Genomic DNA, 20,847 nt, shown 5'->3' with positions numbered 1-20,847 from the left:
CAGACCGTCAGACAAAATGACCCAGGGTCAAACTAAAGATGACCCCCCCCCGATATTTTGGGGCAGTCTTGCCTTCAATTGACTTTGCAGGACCATCAAACTCACACATCACTCACATGGGGGAGGGTAGAGGGTGGGGGGTGGGGCTGCTTGTTATGAGGCGGTTGCTGCCATCTTGGTCTCGATGCAAACGTAATGCAGAAGTGCATCGAGACCAAGATGGCAGCAACCTTCAATGGCTGACATCTTGGACCACTGAGCCGACGAGGCCCGGCCTCCTGATTGGTGAATTGTCCCACACGAAACATCCATATTTGATTACACAGGAAGTGTCGTACTTTTGAAAATAGCACCGAGCTCAACAGAGCTTGCATGTTTAGAACCTGTTGTGGGGGAAACACACAGCGCTCCAGTCCTCGCCTGCAGCCAGTGACTCATCGGTAATGTGACTTAGATTTTCATTTCTGTGGTTATAACGCTGTAGTCCAGCAACAGCCGGGAGCTTTACAGGAACCATTTTGACCAGATTAATCTGATTTGAACATTTGGTGGAAGAATGTCAGCAGAAAAGGGGATTAAGGTCTGGGAGCCATGATGGGAACCATTTTAGAAAGCTGGTTTTCAGTTCCTGGATCCAGAAACACAAGTTTCTGATCCCAACGGGTGCAAGCGAAGGATGCTGAGTGCTGCGCCGCCGTGAGGAAATACACGACATAAACCGAATGAAAACACAGAAACTACGAATAAACCATGAATGTCATGTTGCCTGGAGACTCCAAACTGTCTGGAACTGGTGACCTGTCCAGGGTGTGTTCCCAGTAACTGCTGGGATGGACTCCAGGTTATAGACTATTGGGTTTCTGGTTTTGATCAACACAGAATGAACTTGACATCGTCTGTCCGTCAGTTTTTTCCTGACCCGATTCGAGGGTCTAAGGACAGCTGGGGTCACAACTGTGCAGGTTGGGGCAAACACTGTTGGTGATTTGGGGCTCCAAATAGGTTTGATTTCATTTAAAGCCGTGATTTCATTTGAAGTAAAAAAGGATGCGTTAAAGTCACAGTCTCTGAGGTCATCACCGCAGCAGCAACATGGTGGCTCCTGGGCAACTGGTCACACACCAGCATCCAAACCTGAAATCAAAAGAACTCTTCCCACAGTTGCTGGATCAATTTGTTCAATTTGTTGATAAGCAGCAAGAAGACCGATGTTAGAGAAAACCTGCAGGTCTAAATGTTGCATAAGAGAGAGAGAGAGCGAGAGAGAGAGAGAGAGAGAGAGAGAGAGAGAGAGAGAGAGCGCTTGACAGGAACTAACTGAAGGTCACTGTAAGAAGAACAAGGTCATAAAATTGGTGATATACCTTTAATTCTGGAATAATAAGGAATAGTGACAATATGATGACCAAACGTCAAATGTGAGCAGATCAGTCTTCAGCAGATAAAAGTTTTTGCTTTTGCATTATTGTACATTTGCACTAACTCAGCTGGCCTGGGTGCAGCAACATCAGCAGCTTCCTCTTTCAGTGAAAAACGTGCCACATTTTCCCCTAATAGAAAAAAAAAATCCAAAAACCCATCAACCCAAAATTTGTCACAACTTCCCCAATTTCTTGATTTTTGCTTTGTTTTAGAAGTCTTTGATTAGTGCTGAAAGCGTTTGCTGCATTTCCTCTCCTCCTCTCTCCTCCTCTCTCCTCCTCTCCTCTCCTCCCCTCTCCTCCTCTCCTCCCCTCTCCTCTCCCCTCTCACCCTCTCCTCTCCTCTCCTCCCCTCTCCCCTCCCTCTCTTCTCCTTCCCTCCTGTCCCCTCCCCTCTCTTCTCCTTCCCTCTCCTCTCCTCTCCTCCTCTCTCCTCTCCTCTCCCTCTCCTCTCACCCTCTCCTCTCCTCTCCTTCCCTCTCCTCTCCTCTCCCCTCTTCTCTCCTCTCCTCTCCTCTCCTCTCCTCTCCTCTCCTCTCCTCTCCTCTCCTCTCCTCTCCTCTCCTCTCCTCTCCCCTCTCCTCTCCTCTCCCCTCCTCCCCTCCTCTCCTTCCCTTCTCTCCTCTCCTCTCCTCTCCTCTCCTCTCCTCTCCTCTCCTCTCCTCTCCTCTCCTCTCCCCTCTCCTCTCCTCTCCTCTCCTCTCCTCCCCTCCTCTCCTTCCCTTCTCTCCTCTCCTCTCCTCTCCTCTCCTCTCCTCTCCTCTCCTCTCACCCTCTCCTCTCCCCTCCTCTCCCCTCCTCTTCCCTCTCCTCTCCTCTCCTCTCCTCTCCTCTCCTCTCCTCTCCTCTCCTCTCCTCTCCTCTCCTCTCCTCTCCTCTCCTCTCCTCTCCTCTCCTCTCCTCTCCTCTCCTCTCCTCTCCTCTCCTCTCCTCTCCTCTCCTCCCTCCTACCTGGAGAAGTCAGTGGCCCTGGTTACAGTGGAGATGCTGGAGGAAGGTGGCGGCTGTGCTGCTCTGCTCTCACAGCTGCGACCACAGAGAGGCGAGACAGCAAAATACCCTGCAAACGCTGCATGCATGCACCAGAGCTGTGCAGCGCTCCAACTGTTTGTTGCCTGGCGCAAACAAAGGACGTATATGTAGGCAAATACAGATGTGGAAAGTCTTAACAAGCATGAGCGCTGCTTCACTTTAAGGGTGCAACAGGAAAAAATGGCAATCAAATAAGCAACTGAGAAGAATCAAAAATCAGCACAGAAACCCACCATTGGCCAATCATCATCTCATCTTTATGAGGAAGGTGGTGAGAAATGTGGAAAGGTTGAGATAGCAAACTTTTTTTACACTTCCTGTCAGCTGTTTAGGATTGTGGCACAACAGACAGGCCTCACGCACTGACCCATTTTTCTGCAGGTATGAATAACACCTGATGGGTCTCACATTAAGTATTCTAATCTTTCCAACTTTTAAAATCAGACGGAACCACAAGAATGCAGATGAGCGTCAGCCTCCAGTAACTGCTGTAGCGCCTAATGACCACTGGAGGCATCATGGTGGTGCGCTCCTGAAGCTTCCGGTCTCACCGGGACCTCTTCCTCCTCCTGGTGTAAATCTTATAAGCCACAAGTATCAGAAGCCCAGATGTGATGACGAGGAAGACCAAAAACCTGATCAGAGCGGGTTCAGTGTCTAAGAAAAAAACAAGACATGTCTGAGATCTTTAAATACAAATGACCGCTTGGTTCCAATCCTGGTTTCCTTATGGGTTTTGCCTTCATACAGGCGCACAATGTAAAACTCCGACGGTCCGTTAAATCTGCTGATTTTATCAACTTTAACTGTAATCTGATTGTGCTCATGAACATCCAACTTCAGCTGATGTGGCATTTCTGGTACTGAAAATAGGGTTAATAATAACAATTACACACAGGGAAGAGTTTAATAGTCAGAAGACAGTGATTGTCATCTAAAACAGCTCACACATCAAATACTCACTTCCAGGTTCAGTCCTATAAAGAAACACCCGGTCGAGGACGGAGAACTTCTTGTATTTGACGTTGATCCCACACGTGTAGTCTTTGAAGGCATCAAGGGCAGAAAATGAACACGATACTTGCTGAGACTTTAGAGGAACATCTTTACTTCCTGAAAGAGGAAAGAATTTCAAATTAATTACAGATTCCAGAATGTGTCCTCAACAACCAGGGACATCTCCGCCATCACACATAAATGTCCCCGTTTGTGACAAACAGGACCATGTGTGGGCAGCAGGAGCTACACACTAAAGCCATTCCTCAATAATACTTGCCAACTTCTGTGAACTTTTGAAGTAGCAAAGAAGGAAAGAAAGACAGCGTTTATTTGCCATATTTGCCGCTCCACGCTTGCAAGGTACACACACTGGTGTATATACACATGAAGCACAGCAGTATCATTCTACAGAAGCAACACTGGGGTGCAGCGCCTCACTCAAGGGCACCATGATAAATTGGAACAGGCGCGGTGGTGAAATGATACTGTCACAAGGCCACACAACTATTCTCTGATGCACATTTGATTAAAAGTACAACCAAGTATGCCCATTGAAAAACAATCATATTTTTGCAAAAATAACAACCCCCCCCCATAAATAGATGTCATTTCTCAAATCACAGCATACAGCCAGGGTCTTGCAAACTTGGAGCATACTGTTCAAGCTGCAAACTTCGAACTGGAACCGTACAGCTATTGATGACGTATGAGACTGATGAAGAATTGAGCAACTTCCAGTTTGCCGCTAGTTTTTCTTGCTGGTTAAATGGTAAAATCCTGCTGCCCTCTAGTGGTGGACGGTGGTACTGTGCATCAACGCCTTCTTTCATATCAGAATCAGGACACGGGCCAAAATAAATGTACAAATAAACAAACTGACCTATAAATTAATAATCACATAAGTCAATAATCTAGTTTCTCCCAACAATTTACAATAAAATTATAATTAAAACTCAAGCTAAGTTGTCTCCCAATTTTTTACCTCAATAATGAAGCTGCACTGCTCAAATAAGAGTACAGGTAAAAACACAAATCAGTATTTTTAGTAGATGATATGATAAGGGTTAATGGCTTTGAGAAAATGATGTCATTTGTTATAAACAGTTATTACCTTTTACAGGGTTGTCACAGTAGCAGTTGTAGGAAAAGTTGAACCGGGTAAAAAGGTCTTTACAGACGGAGCTCGTCAAGTTCCAGTGCAGATTCATGGAGGTGTTGGTTAAAACATTGGATTTACTGCATTCATTTATTGTCAGTTCTGTTGAAATACATCAGAATCTGTCAGTCTGCTGGGGTCATGTGACACATCCTCACATTCAGCTGTAATCAACACGCACTGCAGTCGATCCTGATGTCAATGTCCTGCGTCCACATGGAGACGGTCCCACGCGTGACGACAGCAGCACAGCTGTAGTCTGTGTAGGGCTCCAACTCTGTCAGGCTCTTATTCTGGTGGGGGCTTCCCTTTTCTGATGGGATAACACGTAGAATGATCATGCAACAGAATTCTAAATAATCAGGGCATCTTCTCTGTGTCTCTGATTACCTGAACAGACGACGTGTTCCACGGTCCAGTTTTTACAGTTTGGAGGGAACGTTGGCTCTATTTTTGCAGGATATACACCTAAACGTCTCATAGTTATGTGACTTGGATCTTAAAAATCAGCAAAAAAAATAAAGACTTTTGTTATTATGTTTATCTTTAGTTGTTCTTTCCGGCATGAATGTGTTGTACATACCAAGATTGATGAATTTGGTGAAGGGAAACAAACCACAGCTTGTGGAAACGTTTGTTGTGAAATTCGTGCAAATGTCCTTTGAATCGTATCTGATGCAGAAAGTGTTGTTGTCGGGCAGTTGCATGTTGTTGGGTTGAGTTAGGAGAGATCGGATGTTCCATTTGCTCTGATAACAGATGTGTCCAGGTAAGAATTCTACATTTTGAAAGTCTTCCATCTCTAAAAAAGACGGATGAAGGAGAAACATGTTTGCAACAGCGATCAAATTCGAACAAAACTGGATGAAGAAAGGGACCATTGTCACTCACTCAGTTGCAGGGTAGCTGTGGTATTTTTAGTCTGGTTGCAGTCGATGATGCCATGTTGAAGGAAAAGAGCGAGCCGGTGCCTGTAGCTGGTGCAGGGTTTCAGGTTCAAGAAGTAAGAAGATGTTGTATGAGGCAAATATGTTGTCTCTGTCATATCGTCCTGCTCCTGCAGAGTTAGGATGTATAATCCAGCAGTTGTAAAGTTACTGATGGTGAGTCTGAGGGAAAACGGAATGGGCTTCAGGGTGTAAGAACCTGTGAGGGAAACATTCATAACATAAATAATGAACACATTCGGATGAAGCCTTGAAATAGAAATGTCCTGCTGTATCAAACATTGTCCTTTCTGCACCCGTACATTCTTGCAGCCTTACTGAGAAATGTCTCGCCATTACAGAAAAAACCAGAGGATCTTAGTTCCTGTGTGAAAACCTGTAAGATGTACTCACACTGTGGAGCTGCAGGAGGCTGCGTGGGGGCTGCACAGCACGTTCAAATGAGATAAAAGAAAGAGTAAAAAGCAAAGTTAAAATCTCTGACACACTCAGATCATGGAGCATGAAGAAGCTGGTGACGTTCAGTCAAACAGATTTGTGTTGTAGATATCAAGATAAACCACTCCAACCATCACTGGTGCATTTGTTGAGCTTGTTATAGCTGAGGTCTCCAAAATGTCTGGAGATTTCCCGGCGTCCCCCTCTTTGGACTCTGCCATTGACTTTGTAAGTTGGGAAATTCTGCTTTTAGTTTGTTTTTCCTCCGTGGAGGAAGAAAGTCTGTTTTATTCATTTGGTCCTACTGGCTTTTGGGGTCTGTTTAATATCCCACCGTGACAGTTTTCAAAGTCTCTTGTGTTTTTTCTGTATACGGTGCATAAAAAACAAATGGAGAAAATGGTCGTTTCTGCCCTCGGGTTTGATTGTAAGCGATTACATTTAAGGAAATTCTCCCAATATTCAAACAATTTATTTTTAGAAATCAAGAACGCTGCCAGACTGGTGGCTGAGGGGGGAACAATTCAAATGCTGGTTCTCTAAATGTTCCTCCTACAGGGTTTTCTAAAAGATGCATCCGCGCTTACTTTCCTCACAGAACAGGTGATATTTTGGTACTTACGGGAGGCCAAAGTGACGATTCCAGCCCAGAGCAGGATATTCAGACCAAAATAACCTGCCATATCCAGCATACAGTCCTGATGGGAGTGAACCAGCCAAGCAAATGTCTCGCTGCTGACTCCAACGTAAAGGTTTTGAAAATTGTGGCTTTTTTCTTGCGTTTTCTGATGCAGTTTCCTGGACTTGCTCCCCAAAACCTAAATACCGGTAGTGGGAGTGATGTCACAGCAGAAGACGCCTGCTTTTACCTTCACATCACTGCGACAGGAAGCTTAATTTCAGCTACGCCACCAAGAACAGGAAGTCTTCTCTTCTCTCATATTTTCTTTCCTTATTTTCTTTCTAACAGTTTAGGAAATGATTTGTTAATTTGCAGTTCTCACACCTGATTCTGGGATAAATGTGGCACCATGCAGGTCTGATGCCTATTTATAAGCAGAGCGTCAGATGAAATGAGCCAGGATCTGGCATCGTTCCAGGGTCAAAGCTGGGGTCACAACTGGACAGATTGTAAATCTCTCCAAGAATTGTTTGTGGTTCAGATAAATTGAATTTGACTTGAAGTTATGGATTCATATAGAGTGAACAAGGTTATGGATTCATATAGAGTGAACAAGGTTATGGATTCATATAGAGTGAACAAGGTTATGGATTCATATAGAGTGAACAAGGTTATGGATTCATATAGAGTGAACAAGGATGTGGATTCATATAGAGTGAACAAGGTTATGGATTCATATAGAGTGAACAAGGATGTGGATTCATATAGAGTGAACAAGGTTATGGATTCATATAGCGTGAACAAGGATGTGTTGAAGGCGTCAGACAGTGTCTGAGGTCAACACATCACCGCAACATCAAGTGAAACAACAAGTGAAAATCTGCTGCTCAAAGACAGACAGACAGACAGGGAGGCAGACAGACAGACAGGGAGGCAGACAGACAGACAGGGAGGCAGACAGACAGACAGGGAGGCAGACAGACAGACAGGGAGGCAGACAGACAGGTAACCTCATGTCAGGTATTGCGACCAGTCAGTTGCACTAACTCAGCCTGGGTGATCACCTCAGGTTCCTCATTCACAACCACGAGTGAAAACGTGCCACATTTTCTTCTGAGAAAAAAACCCCAAAACCAAAAACCCTCTTTTTCCATGTTGATTGACACGAGAAACGAGGCTCCAACTTCCCCAGTTTCTTTATTTGTGCTTTAGATTATTGTTGAAATCATTTGCTGCACTTCCTCCTCTCACCCTGTCCTCCTCTTCCCTCTCTTCTCCTCTCCTCTCCCGTTCTCTATCCTTCTCTCCTTTTCCCTCCTCTCCCCTCTCCCCTCCTCTCCCCTATCCTCTTCTTCCCTCTCCTCTCCTCTGCTCTCCCCTCCTCTCCTCTATCCTCCCCTTCCCTTCCCTCTCCTCTATCCTCCCCTCCTCTCCCCTCCTCTTCCCTCTCCTCTCCTCTCCTCTCCCCTCCTCTTCCCTCTCCTCTCCTCTCCTCTCCTCTCCCCTCCTCTCCTCTCCCCTCCTCTCCTCTCCTCTCCTCTCCTCTCCTCTCCTCTCCTCTCCTCTCCTCTCCTCCCTCCTACCTGGAGAAGTCAGTGGCCCTGGTTACAGTGGAGATGCTGGAGGAAGGTGGCGGCTGTGCTGCTCTGCTCTCACAGCTGCGACCACAGAGAGGCGAGACAGCAAAATACCCTGCAAACGCTGCATGCATGCACCAGAGCTGTGCAGCTGTTAGATCCATTATATTAAAGTTATCTCTTATTTGCTTTCACCTTGTTATATTCCTTATTCTTGTTATATTGTCTCTCATTACTTAATGTTTCTTATTATTTGCTAATGCTTAATGTTCATGATGCTTGGTATGTCACCTCGAACTTCTCTGGTCAAGGGCGACAGAAATGCGGCGGCTGTTGGAGAAGTGGCCTTGACTGGAGACAGCGCTGCAGTCATGACCCAGGAGATGTTCTCTTAATCTGTCTGATATAGAAGAATGCGCTGTTTGCGAGATAAGCTAATCAAATCAGTGAAGGACTTCTGTAACTAGGGACCTCCTAATTTCAATAAATGAAGGATGGCGGGAGGTGTGCGTCAGAACGTGTTGGAGATCTGTAACTGAGCACATCTCTCCGTTCTCCTTGCAAGTAAAATTCAAACTGTTGTCTTTGCCTCATTTGTGTTTCTCGTGTTTCAGGTTGTTTGAACCTAACATTTTGGTCCTTCGAGCCGGATTCCAACACACCTGAAGGGTCCGGTGGGTGAGGCTGAACCTCAGGAAAGACCGTGGCCACGGCAGGCCGCCTCAAAGCGACCTATGATACCCTTTCCGGGACTGGGCTTCAGCTCACTGATTGGACCCTGATGGCTGACGGAATTCCAGGAGGAAAGACAACAGTGGTGAGCATGTCTTGAATTCAAAAGTGTGTGTGTGATGATGATTGTCGGGGACTTAATGTAAAAATTGCGATAGACACTGAGGCAGTGTTTTGGGAGAGAGGAACCCGAAAGTCCTCTGTAAGATGCAATGAGAAACAAACCCTGTGAATACTAGTCAATGGCAGGTAAACAAGAGTACTAAGGGCAGTACCAAGGCAGGGCGAGGGAGTCCTGGCCACGTGAAAAAGAAATTAAGTCAAGACAAATCATCCAAAAGAGTGATTGTGAGTGTGAAAGGATTGTTAAATACCACTAGGTATTTTCAATCATACCAAAGCAGTGGGACTGTAAGTGATAAGGCCCTTGTGGATGCAGAGGCAAGACTCTCCACTCCAAAGAGTTGAAGTGAGAAGTACCACAACGGTTTGATTAATTATCACCCCACTGAGATCAACATCCCAGTTTTAGGTCACCCTATGTGCAAGACTGGACCAAATTCTTAATAAAAAAGCAAACAAAAAAACCCAAAAAAACCCCGGTAAATTAGGATAAGGCTAACTCATAAAATAAAAAAATAAAAAAAATCGTAATAAAAAGCAGATTGAAAAGTAGAGCTAAAAGTAAAAATCGAAATCCTCCAAAAAAAAATGGGGACAAGTAAAAGTAAACAAAGGCCCAGAGATGAATTGCGGTGTAAGGATTGGAAATTCATCGACGGACAAAATCCAAAGAAACTCGCGTATTTAGACAAGTGGATAACTGATTATGGGTTCAAAGGACAGCTAAATTCACAACAAATAACAGCCCTACAAGATGAAATAAAAGAGCGAACTAAAAATAATCCGAAAAAGATGAAAAAATGCGATTATGAGGATACTGAGTTTTGGTTACAGTTAGCGTTAAGGAGAGAGAAGGGACAAAGTAAGTCGAAAATGGAGGCAAAGGAGGGAAAGGACGAGGTTGAGAACAAACAGTTAATGTTTCACAGGAAAGAGGATGATGAGACAGGCGCAGCGCACAGACAGACAGAGCAGGCAACAGATAGGTCGGCAGAGAAAGGGGAAGCGGATGTAGAACAGAGAGCAGCAGGGGTGGGCGGCTTGTATCCTGACCTTCGTGAATCGTGTGCATTGCCACCAACATATACACCACAGACATTAGACCCTCCACCCACTGATACACTTAGAATTACACGCTCAGCGCACCCCCATGGGTATGCGTGGTCAAAGACATTAGGACAAGCACTGACTCCAGCAGTCCCAAAATTGAATAATCTAAGTGAAACGAGCATTCCTCCAATGGAAGATATGTACCCCATGATTGAAGTAGCTAATCCAAATGCTGAAACAAACCAACCTGTAATGCTAGTCTATAGAACTTGGACAATGGAGGATGTTAAAAAAGCCATAGAAGGTGTGCCTTCCCATAAGGAAGACATAGAACTCTTTATAGAAGGTATGGAAAATGTGAGAAGAGCCTATCACCTTAATGGTGCAGAGGTTCAACAGATCTGGATGAAAGCTCTGGGTTCTAACTGGACTCATGTAAGAGGAGACTGGAATCCAAAACAAAATAATGAGGTGCTGAAACATGATGATGGTGAATTGACAAACAGAGTCAATGCTCTTGTATTAAGAACTCGAAATCGTTTCGCTAAGAGAGCAAATTATGTGGAAATTAACCATGTTAAACAAAGAGAGGATGAGCTTTTCGAAGAATATCAGGCCAGAATGACTAAAGTTTTCAGAGCAAACAGCGGACTGCATGATGACAACACAGATGCAGGTGCATATAGAAAGCAGTTGAAAAATGCCCTTCATGCAGGCTCCAGAGAGCCTATTCGTGGATGGGTAGAGCGGCATAACATTAGCATGTCCACATGCACACTGGATGATTATGTCAACTATGCTATCCACGCGGAAAAAGTGATGAAAGACAAAAAGAGTAAAAGTGCTGCAAATGCTTTTTATCAAGATTGTGAAACGGAAATCTTCTACCAAGGTGGCAGAGGTCGTGGAGGTTTTAGAGGCAGAGGTCGGAGAGGTAGAGGTCGTGGAGGTAGACAGCAGAGGAGACACAGAGGAGATAGAAATTTCAATGATACAAGTTGTTGGTCTTGTGGAAAGGATGGACATTTTAGCCGTGACTGCCCAGACAGTAAAACCAAAGGCAGCACAGCATGACTGGCAATGCTCCATGAGGGGACAGACCTTGACCATGCTAGTGACAACTCATTAAGTGTGCCCGAGGATGAAGTCCTCTTGAATTTACAGGACATTCTTTATGCAAGTAGTGATAAGCCAGAAGTCTGGGTTAATGTAAATGGGAAACCGATGAAGTTTCTGTGTGACACAGGTGCATGTAGAACTACTTGTAGAGAGTCTTTCCCAAATTCTAAAGCAGGAGTTCTCGTTAAATGTGATGATTCACCATGTAATACTCCCATTTTTCCAGTAAAGAAACAAACCCCATCTGCAGGATGGCGCATGGTTCAGGACTTACAAGCTGTAAATGATGCAGTAATACAGAGAGCTCCCTGCGTTCCAGATCCATATACGCTCCTGAATTCAGATTCTTTAGATCCGAAAGCTAAAGTTTTTACTGTAGTTGATATCAGCAATGCCTTTTTCTCTGTACCTGTTGATAAAGACAGTCAGTTTTGGTTTGCATTCACATATGAAGGCAAACGTTACACTTACACCAGATTACCCCAAAGTTATTGTGAAAGCCCAACTATTTATTCTCAGATGATGACAGCAAGTATGGCTAAATTCCACCCTCCCAGTGGGAGTCAAGTATTGATTTATGTAGATGATGTTTTATTAGCATCTGAAACCTTAGAAGCATGTAAAATAGACACCATAGCACTTCTTAAACATTTAGCAGAAGAAGGCCATAAAGTAGGCAAAAGTAAACTACAGCTGTGCAAAACTGAAGTAAAGTACTTGGGTCACAACCTGAGTGCAGGAGGAAGAACTATCATAGAAGGCCGTAAAACAGCTATTCTGCAAGCTCCAAAACCACAAACTAAAAAGCAAATGATGTCCTTTTTAGGACTAACTAATTATTGCCGCAACTGGGTGCCAAATTATGCTGAAATTACAGCACCGTTGCAAAAATTGATGTATGAAGAAGATTTAAAAATGACTTCTTCACTAAAATGGAGTGAAAACGCAGCAAAGGCCTTCCGTGACATTAAGAAGCTTTAGTGTCGAGAACAGCTTTAGCTTTAGCCTTAGATTACAGCAAACCTTTTGTTCAGATGGTTGATTGCAAAGGACATTTTATGACCTCGGTCTTAGCTCAACAATGTGGGACTAAAATGAAACCAATAGCATATTTCTCGTCTAAACTTGACCCTGTAGCATGTGCTCTTCCACACTGTGTGAAAGCTGTAATCGTAACGTCTATGGCTGTGGAAACGAGTGCTTCTATAGTGTTGTTTATACTTAGCCATTAATTAAGTAGGTTATAACTTAGCCATAATTAAGTTAAGAAAATAGGAAATTGTGTTTGTGTGTGAATGGAGGACTAAGCCATTGAAAGAGTTGATAGGAGAACTCTGCTAGTCCTGTGTTTTATTATTTTGCCTCATAGGAAAACGAAGTACTGGTGATCAGGGGACAAAGGACGGGTTTCATCCCTTAAAACTAACACCGCTGTGCAGATAGTGCACAGTAGAAGGCCGTGTTGGTGTCCTCCCTTTGACTGTGTGTGTGCCAGAGAACTTTTCTGTGAGACCACATAGTACAAAATGACGCTGTTCAAGAAAAAGGATGTCGAACTTGAGGGGGATGAAAGGTTTGTGGAAGGAGATGCAGAAGGTTCGGGGAAAATAAGTCAGGAAAGGTGGAGAAGAAAGTTGAATCTTTCAGGCAAACTCTGCACTACAGATATTCTGGAGTTGCAGACAAACCTGGAAATTGAGAAAGTAAGTTGAGAGACATATAGATGGAACAAAGTAAGTTGAGAGACATAGATGGAACAAAGTAAGTTGAGAGACATAGATGGAACAAAGTAAGTTGAGAGATATAGCCATAGGAACGACATAGGAAAGGCACAAAAAAGATGATGGAGAACCACATGACTGCCAAGAATTAGCTGAACAAACTGCAAAAAGTAGAAGTGATTTAGATCAACCTTTAAAAGCTGGAGCATTTTTGTTTGTAGATGGCTCATCAAAGAAAAATGAGCAACCTTAAAAGAAGAATCTATGTATGACCAGCAGGAAAATCTATCCTACCAGAAAATCTGTGTAAATATGCTGCTATATTGAGCCATGGTGTAACACATGTCTGAACAGGAGGGATGGTAGGACAGATACAGCAGCATTATACAACCTATGGATTCAATTCTTATTCAAAAAAATTTTGTAGAACATGTCTGACGTGTGCGAAACACAATTCACAGGGAAATCTGAGACCAAGGAAAGGAAAATTTCCTCCTCCCCAATATCCATTCCAAACTACACATATGGACTTCATAGAATTAAATAAAAGTGAAGAAAAAATTTACTCTGATAATGGTACTCATTTTGTAAATCAAGTTGTTAAAAAGATCAGTGTTATGTTTCATATTGATTTAAAACACCATTGCGCCTATCATCCTCAGAGCGCAGGCTTAGTTGAAAGAACTAATGGCACTATTAAAAACAGACTGAAGAGATGCATGACACAATGTGTCGATTTGGCTAAGCTCTACATAAACATTACAAGCACCGCAGGCCTAACTCCTTATGAGATCTTATTTGGAAGACCGTACAGGCTTCCTCAGTTCAAAAACTACTGGGAGACAAATGATGAGTCTAATCTAGCTGATTACATGAGAAAAATGTTAGAAAAACAAAAGCAAGGTCATGAAACCGAGACGCCCTCTGTCTCCCAACAGAACGGTGGAGCCAGGCGACTGGGTCCTAGAGAGAAGCGTAAAAAAGAAACACTGGTATTCACCTAAGTGGGAAGGACCTGACCAAGTTCTTTTGTCTACACCTACTGCTGCTAAAATAGCTGAAAGATCAACCTAGGTACACCTCACACATTGCAAGAAGGTCATTTCTGTTGAAAACTCCGACCGGGAAGGTGATGCAAAGTCTGATAATAGGGTGGACTTAGACGAATAGAGTCTGGGTAGACCCGAAAGTCAGTGAAGTTTTAAGAGCCGCTGACTCATTTAGGGAGGCTACTTCAACAGGTTATGGTCCATAAATAGTGTACCGATTTCATAAACATCACAAGGACAGCAGCGGGTAAAATAAACAAAAGATAATTTTTAGGAAAAAAAAAAAAAAGAGGGAAATACAGAGGATTGGCTGATGCTGTAGCATACTAGCCTCGGTGCTAACTGTAATCATAGTATTCCTGATAATCACAATAGTTATACAAAGTCTCCAACTCAGTTGAAATCAAATAAGTTCAAATGATTCCCAAGGGGCTACAGAGTGCAATTAAATGTTTGGGAGTGTGTTTTTTTCTTCATATGCGTGTTTTTATTTGTATGATACCTCTGGAAACCCCCAGGTCTAAGATTGAACGTTACCAAAATATGGCATGACAAGCGAAGCGCAAATAACAACCTAAAGGACCAATGTGGCAACAGCAGGTCAGCTCTTATGCTATATTTGACCTGTAAGCTTTTCATTCACCTGAAGCTCACCACCTCCATTATTTCAGCTTCACTTCTTTAACACCTCTTTAATTGCTTGTTCGTTCTGAAAGTAGTTTTGATACAATTTTCAATGCAAAACGAAAAACTGTTCTTACTGTAAAATGATGTATGTTTTTTGTCTGTTGGAAAGTTCATTTGTTGCACCCTGCGGCTCATGCATGCATTATAATGTTCTGAAGTTGTGTCTCTGTTATTTATTTTATTTCTGGTGGTGTGGGGATGAGAGACTGTTTGATACAGGACTATGTGCTTAGTAACACTTCTTATGCTAATTTCTGTGTTCCCTACGTCGGCTGATCAATTAGTCACTCACACGCATAGATTTATGCCTGAACAGTGACGTCGTAATAAAAGATCTACATGGCAATCTGAAAATGTTCCTACGTATATTGATGCTATCGGTGTTCCACGCAGTGTTCCAGATGAGTATAAATTAGTGGATCAAGTAGCTGCTGGTTTTGAATCTTCTATTTGTTGGTGGTGTACAATAAATAAGAACGTAGACAGAATCAACTACATCCATTACAATGTTCAACGTCTAGGAAATTGGACTCAGAGCGGTTTTGAGGCTGTTCATAGTCAACTGACGGCCACTTCCCTTATGGCATTCCAGAACAGGATCGCAGTGGATATGTTGTTAGCTGAGAAAGGTGGTGTGTGTGCTGTGTTCGGAGATCAATGTTGCACCTTCATTCCTAACAACACTGCGTCGGATGGTAGTCTCACACTGGCCATAGAAGGCCTTCGCACCCTGAACAGCAAGATGAAGGAGCACTCAGGAGCAAAGACCGCGATGTGGGACGAATGGATGAATGTGTTTGGGAAGTATAAGACATTGGTTACATCTATTCTAATTTCTGTAGCTGTTTTTGCTGCAATCCTTACCTTGTGTGGATGTTGTTGTGTTCCCTGCCTGCGTTCTCTTATTAACCGGCTTATCACCACAGCTATCGCTCCCATGGAAAAACCATATGGCTGAATCCCTTAATTTACAGATGAGCTGGATTTGACTACAGACTCTGAAGACTACGAGTGAATTGAGCTAATTTTCCCCTGAGTGTAAATGTATTTGTGTTCATAAACATGACTTTGAAAATCTACTGGAAGAGGTTGTTAAATGACTATGAGAATTTGAAGCAAATATGTGATAAACAGGAGGGAAATGTTAGATCCATTATATTAAAGTTATCTCTTACTTGCTTTCACCTTGTTATATTCCTTATTCTTGTTATATTGTCTCTCATTACTTAATGTTTCTTATTATTTGCTAATGCTTAATGTTCATGATGCTTGGTATGTCACCTCGAACTTCTCTGGTCAAGGGCGACAGAAATGCGGCGGCTGTTGGAGAAGTGGCCTTGACTGGAGACAGCGCTGCAGTCATGACCCAGAAGATGTTCTCTTAATCTGTCTGATATAGAAGAATGCGCTGTTTGCGAGATAAGCTAATCAAATCAGTGAAGGACTTCTGTAACTAGGGACCTCCTAATTTCAATAAAAGAAGGATGGCGGGAGGTGTGCGTCAGAACGTGTTGGAGATCTGTAACTGAGCACATCCCCCCGTTCTCCTTGCAAGTAAAATTCAAACTGTTGTCTTTGCCTCATTTGTGTTTCTCGTGTTTCAGGTTGTTTGAACCTAACAGCAGCGCTTCAACTGTTTGTTGCCTGGCGCAAACAAAGGACGTATATGTAGGCAAATACAGATGTGGAAAGTCTTAACATGTCACGGACGGGTTGATTAGGACCCGAACGCAGGCCAGGACACAGTGGTAAAATGGTCAAACAGCTTTATTTACAGGGGGGAGGGGGCACACAAAGAACACAGAGCACACGAGGAACACGAAGCTGGGGCGGCCCTCCAGGAGACACGAAGCTGGGGCGGTCCTCCAGGAGACACGAAGCTGGGGCGGTCCTCCAGGAGACACGAAGCTGGGGCGGCCCTCCAGGAGACACGAAGCTGGGGCGGCCCTCCAGGAGACACGAAGCTGGGGAGGCCCTCCAGGAGACACGAAGCTGGGGCGGCCCTCCAGGAGACACGAAACTGGGGCGGCCCTCCAGGAGACACAGAACACCAGCACACGACAAGGAAGACGAACAGACACCCTCCCAAGACGAACAGAACACCCTGGCCCTGACAGGCAGGCCAACCTGCTTAAATAGGCAGCACGATATAAATTGCCTACAGGTGTGCCTGCCAGCAGTGCCAGCTGCCACCAATTGTGCCCCACACCACCCCCTGCAGGACAACGACCGACACAACCCAGAAACCCTGACTTAACAAGCATGAGCGCCGCTTCACTTTAAGGGTGCAACAGGAAAAAATGGCAATCAAATAAGCAACTGAGAAGAATCAAAAATCAGCACAGAAACCCACCATTGGCCAATCATCATCTCATCTTTATGAGGAAGGTGGTGAGAAATGTGGAAAGGGTGAGATAGCAAACTTTTTTTACACTTCCTGTCAGCTGTTTAGGATTGTGGCACAACAGACAGGCCTCACGCACTGACCCATTTTTCTGCAGGTATGAATAACACCTGATGGGTCTCACATTAAGTATTCTAATCTTTCCAACTTTTAAAATCAGACGGAACCACAAGAATGCAGATGAGCGTCAGCCTCCAGTAACTGCTGTAGCGCCTAATGACCACTGGAGGCATCACGGTGGTGCGCTCCTGAAGCTTCCGGTCTCACCGGGACCTCTTCCTCCTCCTGGTGTAAATCTTATAAGCCACAAGTATCAGAAGCCCAGATGTGATGATGAGGAAGACCAAAAACCTGATCAGAGCGATTTCATTGTCTAAGAAAAAAACAAGACATGTCTGAGATCTTTAAATACAAATGACCGCTTGGTTCCAATCCTGGTTTCCTTATGGGTTTTGCCTTCATACAGGCGCACAATGTAAAACTCCGACGGTCCGTTAAATCTGCTGATTTTATCAACTTTAACTGCAATCTGATTGTGCTCATGAACATCCAAATGCATCTGATGTGGCATTTCTGGTACTGAAAATAGGGTTAATAATAACAATTACACACAGGGAAGAGTTTAATAGTCAGAAGACAGTGATTGTCATCTAAAACAGCTCACACATCAAATACTCACTTCCAGGTTCAGTCCTATAAAGAAACACCCGGTCGAGGACGGAGAACTTCTTGTATTTGACGTTGATCCCACACGTGTAGTCTTTGAAGGCATCAAGGGAAGAAAATGAACACGATACTTGCTGAGACTTTATAAAAACATCTTTACTTCCTGAAAGAGGAAAGAATTTTAAATTAATTACAGATTCCAGAATGTGTCCTCAACAACCAGGGACATCTCCGCCATCACACATAAATGTCCCTGTTTGTGACAAACAGGACCATGTGTGGGCAGCAGGAGCTACACACTAAAGCCATTCCTCAATAATACTTGCCAACTTCTGTGAACTTTTGAAGTAGCAAAGAAGGAAAGAAAAACAGCGTTTATTTGCCACATTTGCCACTCCATGCTTGCAAGGTACACACACTGGTGTATATACACATGAAGCACAGCAGTATCATTCTACAGAAGCAACACTGGGGTGCAGCGCCTCACTCAAGGGCACCATGATAAATTGGAACAGGCGCGGTGGTGAAATGATACTGTCACAAGGCCACACAACTATTCTCTGATGCACATTTGAGGAAAAGACAAACAAGTATGTATCATACTTTTGCAAAAATAACAAAAAAACCCAACATAAATAGATCTAATTTCTCAAATCACAGCATACAGCCAGGGTCTTGCAAACTTGGAGCATACTGTTCAAGCTGCAAACGTCGAACTGGAACCGTACAGCTATTGATGACGTATGAGACTGATGAAGAATTGAGCAACTTCCAGTTTGCCGCTAGTTTTTCTTGCTGGTGAAATGGTAAAATCCTGCTTCCCTCTAGTGGTGGATGGTGGTACTGTGCATTAACGCCTTCTTTCATATCAGAATCAGGACACGGGCCAAAATAAATATACAAATAAACAAACTGACCAATAAATCAATCATCACATAAGTCAATAATCTAGTTTCTCCCAACCATTTACAATAAAATTATAATTAAAACTCAAGCTAAGTTGTCTCCCAATTTTTTACCTCAATAATGAAGCTGCACTGCTCAAATAAGAGTACAGGTAAAAACACAAATCAGTATTTTTAGTAGATGATATGATAAGGGTTAATGGCATAGAGAAAATGATGTCATTTGTTATAAACAGTTATTACCTTTTACATCATTGTCACAGTAGCAGTTGTAGGAAAAGTTGAACCGGGTAAAAAGGTCTTTACAGACGGAGCTCGTCAAGTTCCAGTGCAGATTCATGGAGGTGTTGGTTAAAACATTGGATTTACTGCATTCATATATTGTCAGATCTGGTGAAATACATCAGAATCTGTCAGTCTGCTGGGGTCATGTGACACATCCTCACATTCAGCTGTAATCAACACGCACTGCAGTCGATCCTGATGTCAATGTCCTCCGTCCACATGGAGACGGTCCCACGCGTGACGACAGCAGGACAGCTGTAGTCTGTGTAGGGCTCCAACTCTTTCAGGCTCTTATACTGGTGGGGGCTTCCCTTTTCTGATGGGATAACACGTAGAATGATCATGCAACAGAATTCTAAATAATCAGGGCATCTTCTCTGTGTCTCTGATTACCTGAACAGACGACGTGTTCCACGGTCCAGTTTTTACAGTTTGGAGGGAACGTTGGCTCTATTTCTGCAGGATATACATCTAAAGGTCTCATAGTTATGTGACTTGAATCTTAAAAATCAGCAAAAAAAAAGACTTTTGTTATTATGTTTATCTTTAGTTGTTCTTTCCGGCATGAATGTGTTGTACATACCAAGATCGATGAATTTGGTGAAGGAAAACGAACCACAGCTTGTGGAAACGTTTGTTGCGAAATTTGTGCAAATGTCCTTTGAATCGTATCTGATGCAGAAAGTGTTATCGTCGCGCAGTTGCATGTTGTTGGGTTGAGTTAGGAGAGATCGGATGTCCCATTCGCTCTGATAACAGATGTGTCCAGGTAAGAATTCGACATTTTCAAAGTCTTCCATCTCTAAAAAAGACGGATGAAGGAGAAACATGTTTGCAACAGCGATCAAATCCACACAAAGCTGGATGAAGAAAGGGACCATTGTCACTCACTCGGTTGCAGGGTAGCTGTGGTATTTACAGTCTGGTTGCAGTCGATGACGCTGTGTTGAAGTGCAAGAGCAAGCCGGTGCGTGTAGTTGGTGCAGGGTTTCAGGTTCGAGAAGTAAAAAGATGTTGTATGAGACAAATATGTTGTCTCTGTCATATCGTCCTGGTCCCGCAGAGTTAGGATGTATAATCCAGCAGTTGTAGAGCTTCTGATGGTGAGTCTGAAGCCAAACTTGATGGGCTTCACAGTGTAAGAACCTGTGAGGGAAACATTCATAACATAAATAATGAACACATTCGGATGAAGCCTTGAAATAGAAATGTCCTGCTGTATCAAACATTGTCCTTTCTGCACCCGTACATTCTTGCAGCCTTACTGAGAAATGTCTCGCCATTACAGAAAAAACCAGAGGATCTTAGTTCCTGTGTGAAAACCTGTAAGATGTACTCACACTGTGGAGCTGCAGGAGGCTGCGTGGGGGCTGCACAACACGTTCAAATGAGATAAAAGAAAGAGTAAAAGCAAAGTTAAAATCTCTGACACACTCAGATCATGGAGCATGAAGAAGCTGGTGACGTTCAGTCAAACAGATTTGCGTTGTAGATATCAAGATAAACCACTCCAACCATCACTGGTGCATTTGTTGAGCTTGTTATAGCTGAGGTCTCCAAAATGTCTGGAGATTTCCCGGCGTCCCCCTCTTTGGACTCTGCCATTGACTTTGTAAGTTGGGAAATTCTGCTTTTAGTTTGTTTTTCCTCCGTGGAGGAAGAAAGACTGTTTTATTCATTTGGTCCTACTGGCTTTTGGGGTCTGTTTAATATCCCACCGTGACAGTTTTCAAAGTCTCTTGTGTTTTTTCTGTATACGGTGCATAAAAAACAAATGGAGAAAATGGTCCTTTCTGCCCTTGGGTTTGATTGTAAGCGATTACATTTAAGGAAATTCTCCCAGTATTCAAACAATTTATTTTTAGAAATCAAGAACGCTGTTTAAACTCATTTATTCATTTATGCTGGTTCTCT

The 20,847-nt window shown here is 43.5% G+C and overlaps 2 protein-coding genes across 2 annotated transcripts in view; both read right to left on the bottom strand.

Moving 5' to 3' along the window:
• Window positions 1-507: 507 nt before the first annotated feature.
• LOC105417959 (uncharacterized) lies at window positions 508-6,906 on the bottom strand. The gene is made up of 10 exons (XM_029827866.1): window positions 6,616-6,906; window positions 5,949-5,978; window positions 5,500-5,754; window positions 5,192-5,410; window positions 4,999-5,106; window positions 4,790-4,921; window positions 4,564-4,710; window positions 3,417-3,566; window positions 2,373-3,110; window positions 508-1,550 (listed from the first exon to the last, which is right to left on the bottom strand). The coding sequence occupies exons 1-9, from the start codon at window positions 6,683-6,685 to the stop codon at window positions 3,001-3,003; spliced, it is 1,221 nt and encodes a 406-aa protein (XP_029683726.1). The 5' UTR covers window positions 6,686-6,906; the 3' UTR covers window positions 508-1,550; window positions 2,373-3,000.
• A 10,190-nt stretch (window positions 6,907-17,096) lies between these two features.
• LOC105419714 (uncharacterized) overlaps window positions 17,097-20,847 on the bottom strand; it is a 4,025-nt gene continuing 274 nt past the window's right edge. Inside the window, exons 2-9 of the mRNA XM_029827865.1 lie at window positions 20,274-20,303; window positions 19,825-20,079; window positions 19,517-19,735; window positions 19,327-19,434; window positions 19,118-19,249; window positions 18,892-19,038; window positions 17,757-17,906; window positions 17,097-17,450 (exon numbers count right to left, since the gene is read on the bottom strand). Coding sequence (XP_029683725.1) covers window positions 17,341-17,450; window positions 17,757-17,906; window positions 18,892-19,038; window positions 19,118-19,249; window positions 19,327-19,434; window positions 19,517-19,735; window positions 19,825-20,079; window positions 20,274-20,303 — 1,151 coding nt within the window. The 3' untranslated portion in view covers window positions 17,097-17,340. The remainder of the gene's footprint in view (window positions 17,451-17,756; window positions 17,907-18,891; window positions 19,039-19,117; window positions 19,250-19,326; window positions 19,435-19,516; window positions 19,736-19,824; window positions 20,080-20,273; window positions 20,304-20,847) is intronic.

This window comes from Takifugu rubripes, chromosome 20 (assembly GCF_901000725.2).
Source record: "Takifugu rubripes chromosome 20, fTakRub1.2, whole genome shotgun sequence".
Classification (NCBI taxonomy): Eukaryota; Metazoa; Chordata; class Actinopteri; order Tetraodontiformes; family Tetraodontidae; genus Takifugu; species Takifugu rubripes.
The sequence above is the reverse complement of the archived record's forward strand: the minus strand, read 5'-3'. Positions and strand labels throughout refer to the sequence as shown.

Bases quoted from the DNA above. Each gene is read 5' to 3' on its own strand.
- LOC105417959 (XM_029827866.1), bottom strand. From the start codon at position 6,685: ATGCTGGATATGGCAGGTTATTTTGGTCTGAATATCCTGCTCTGGGCT. The intron at 5,755-5,948 runs GTGAGTACATCT...TTTCCCTCACAG, and splicing joins GCCTCCTGCAGCTCCACAGT to GTTCTTACACCCTGAAGCCC. The intron at 4,922-4,998 runs GTAATCAGAGAC...TTATCCCATCAG, and splicing joins GGAACACGTCGTCTGTTCAG to AAAAGGGAAGCCCCCACCAG.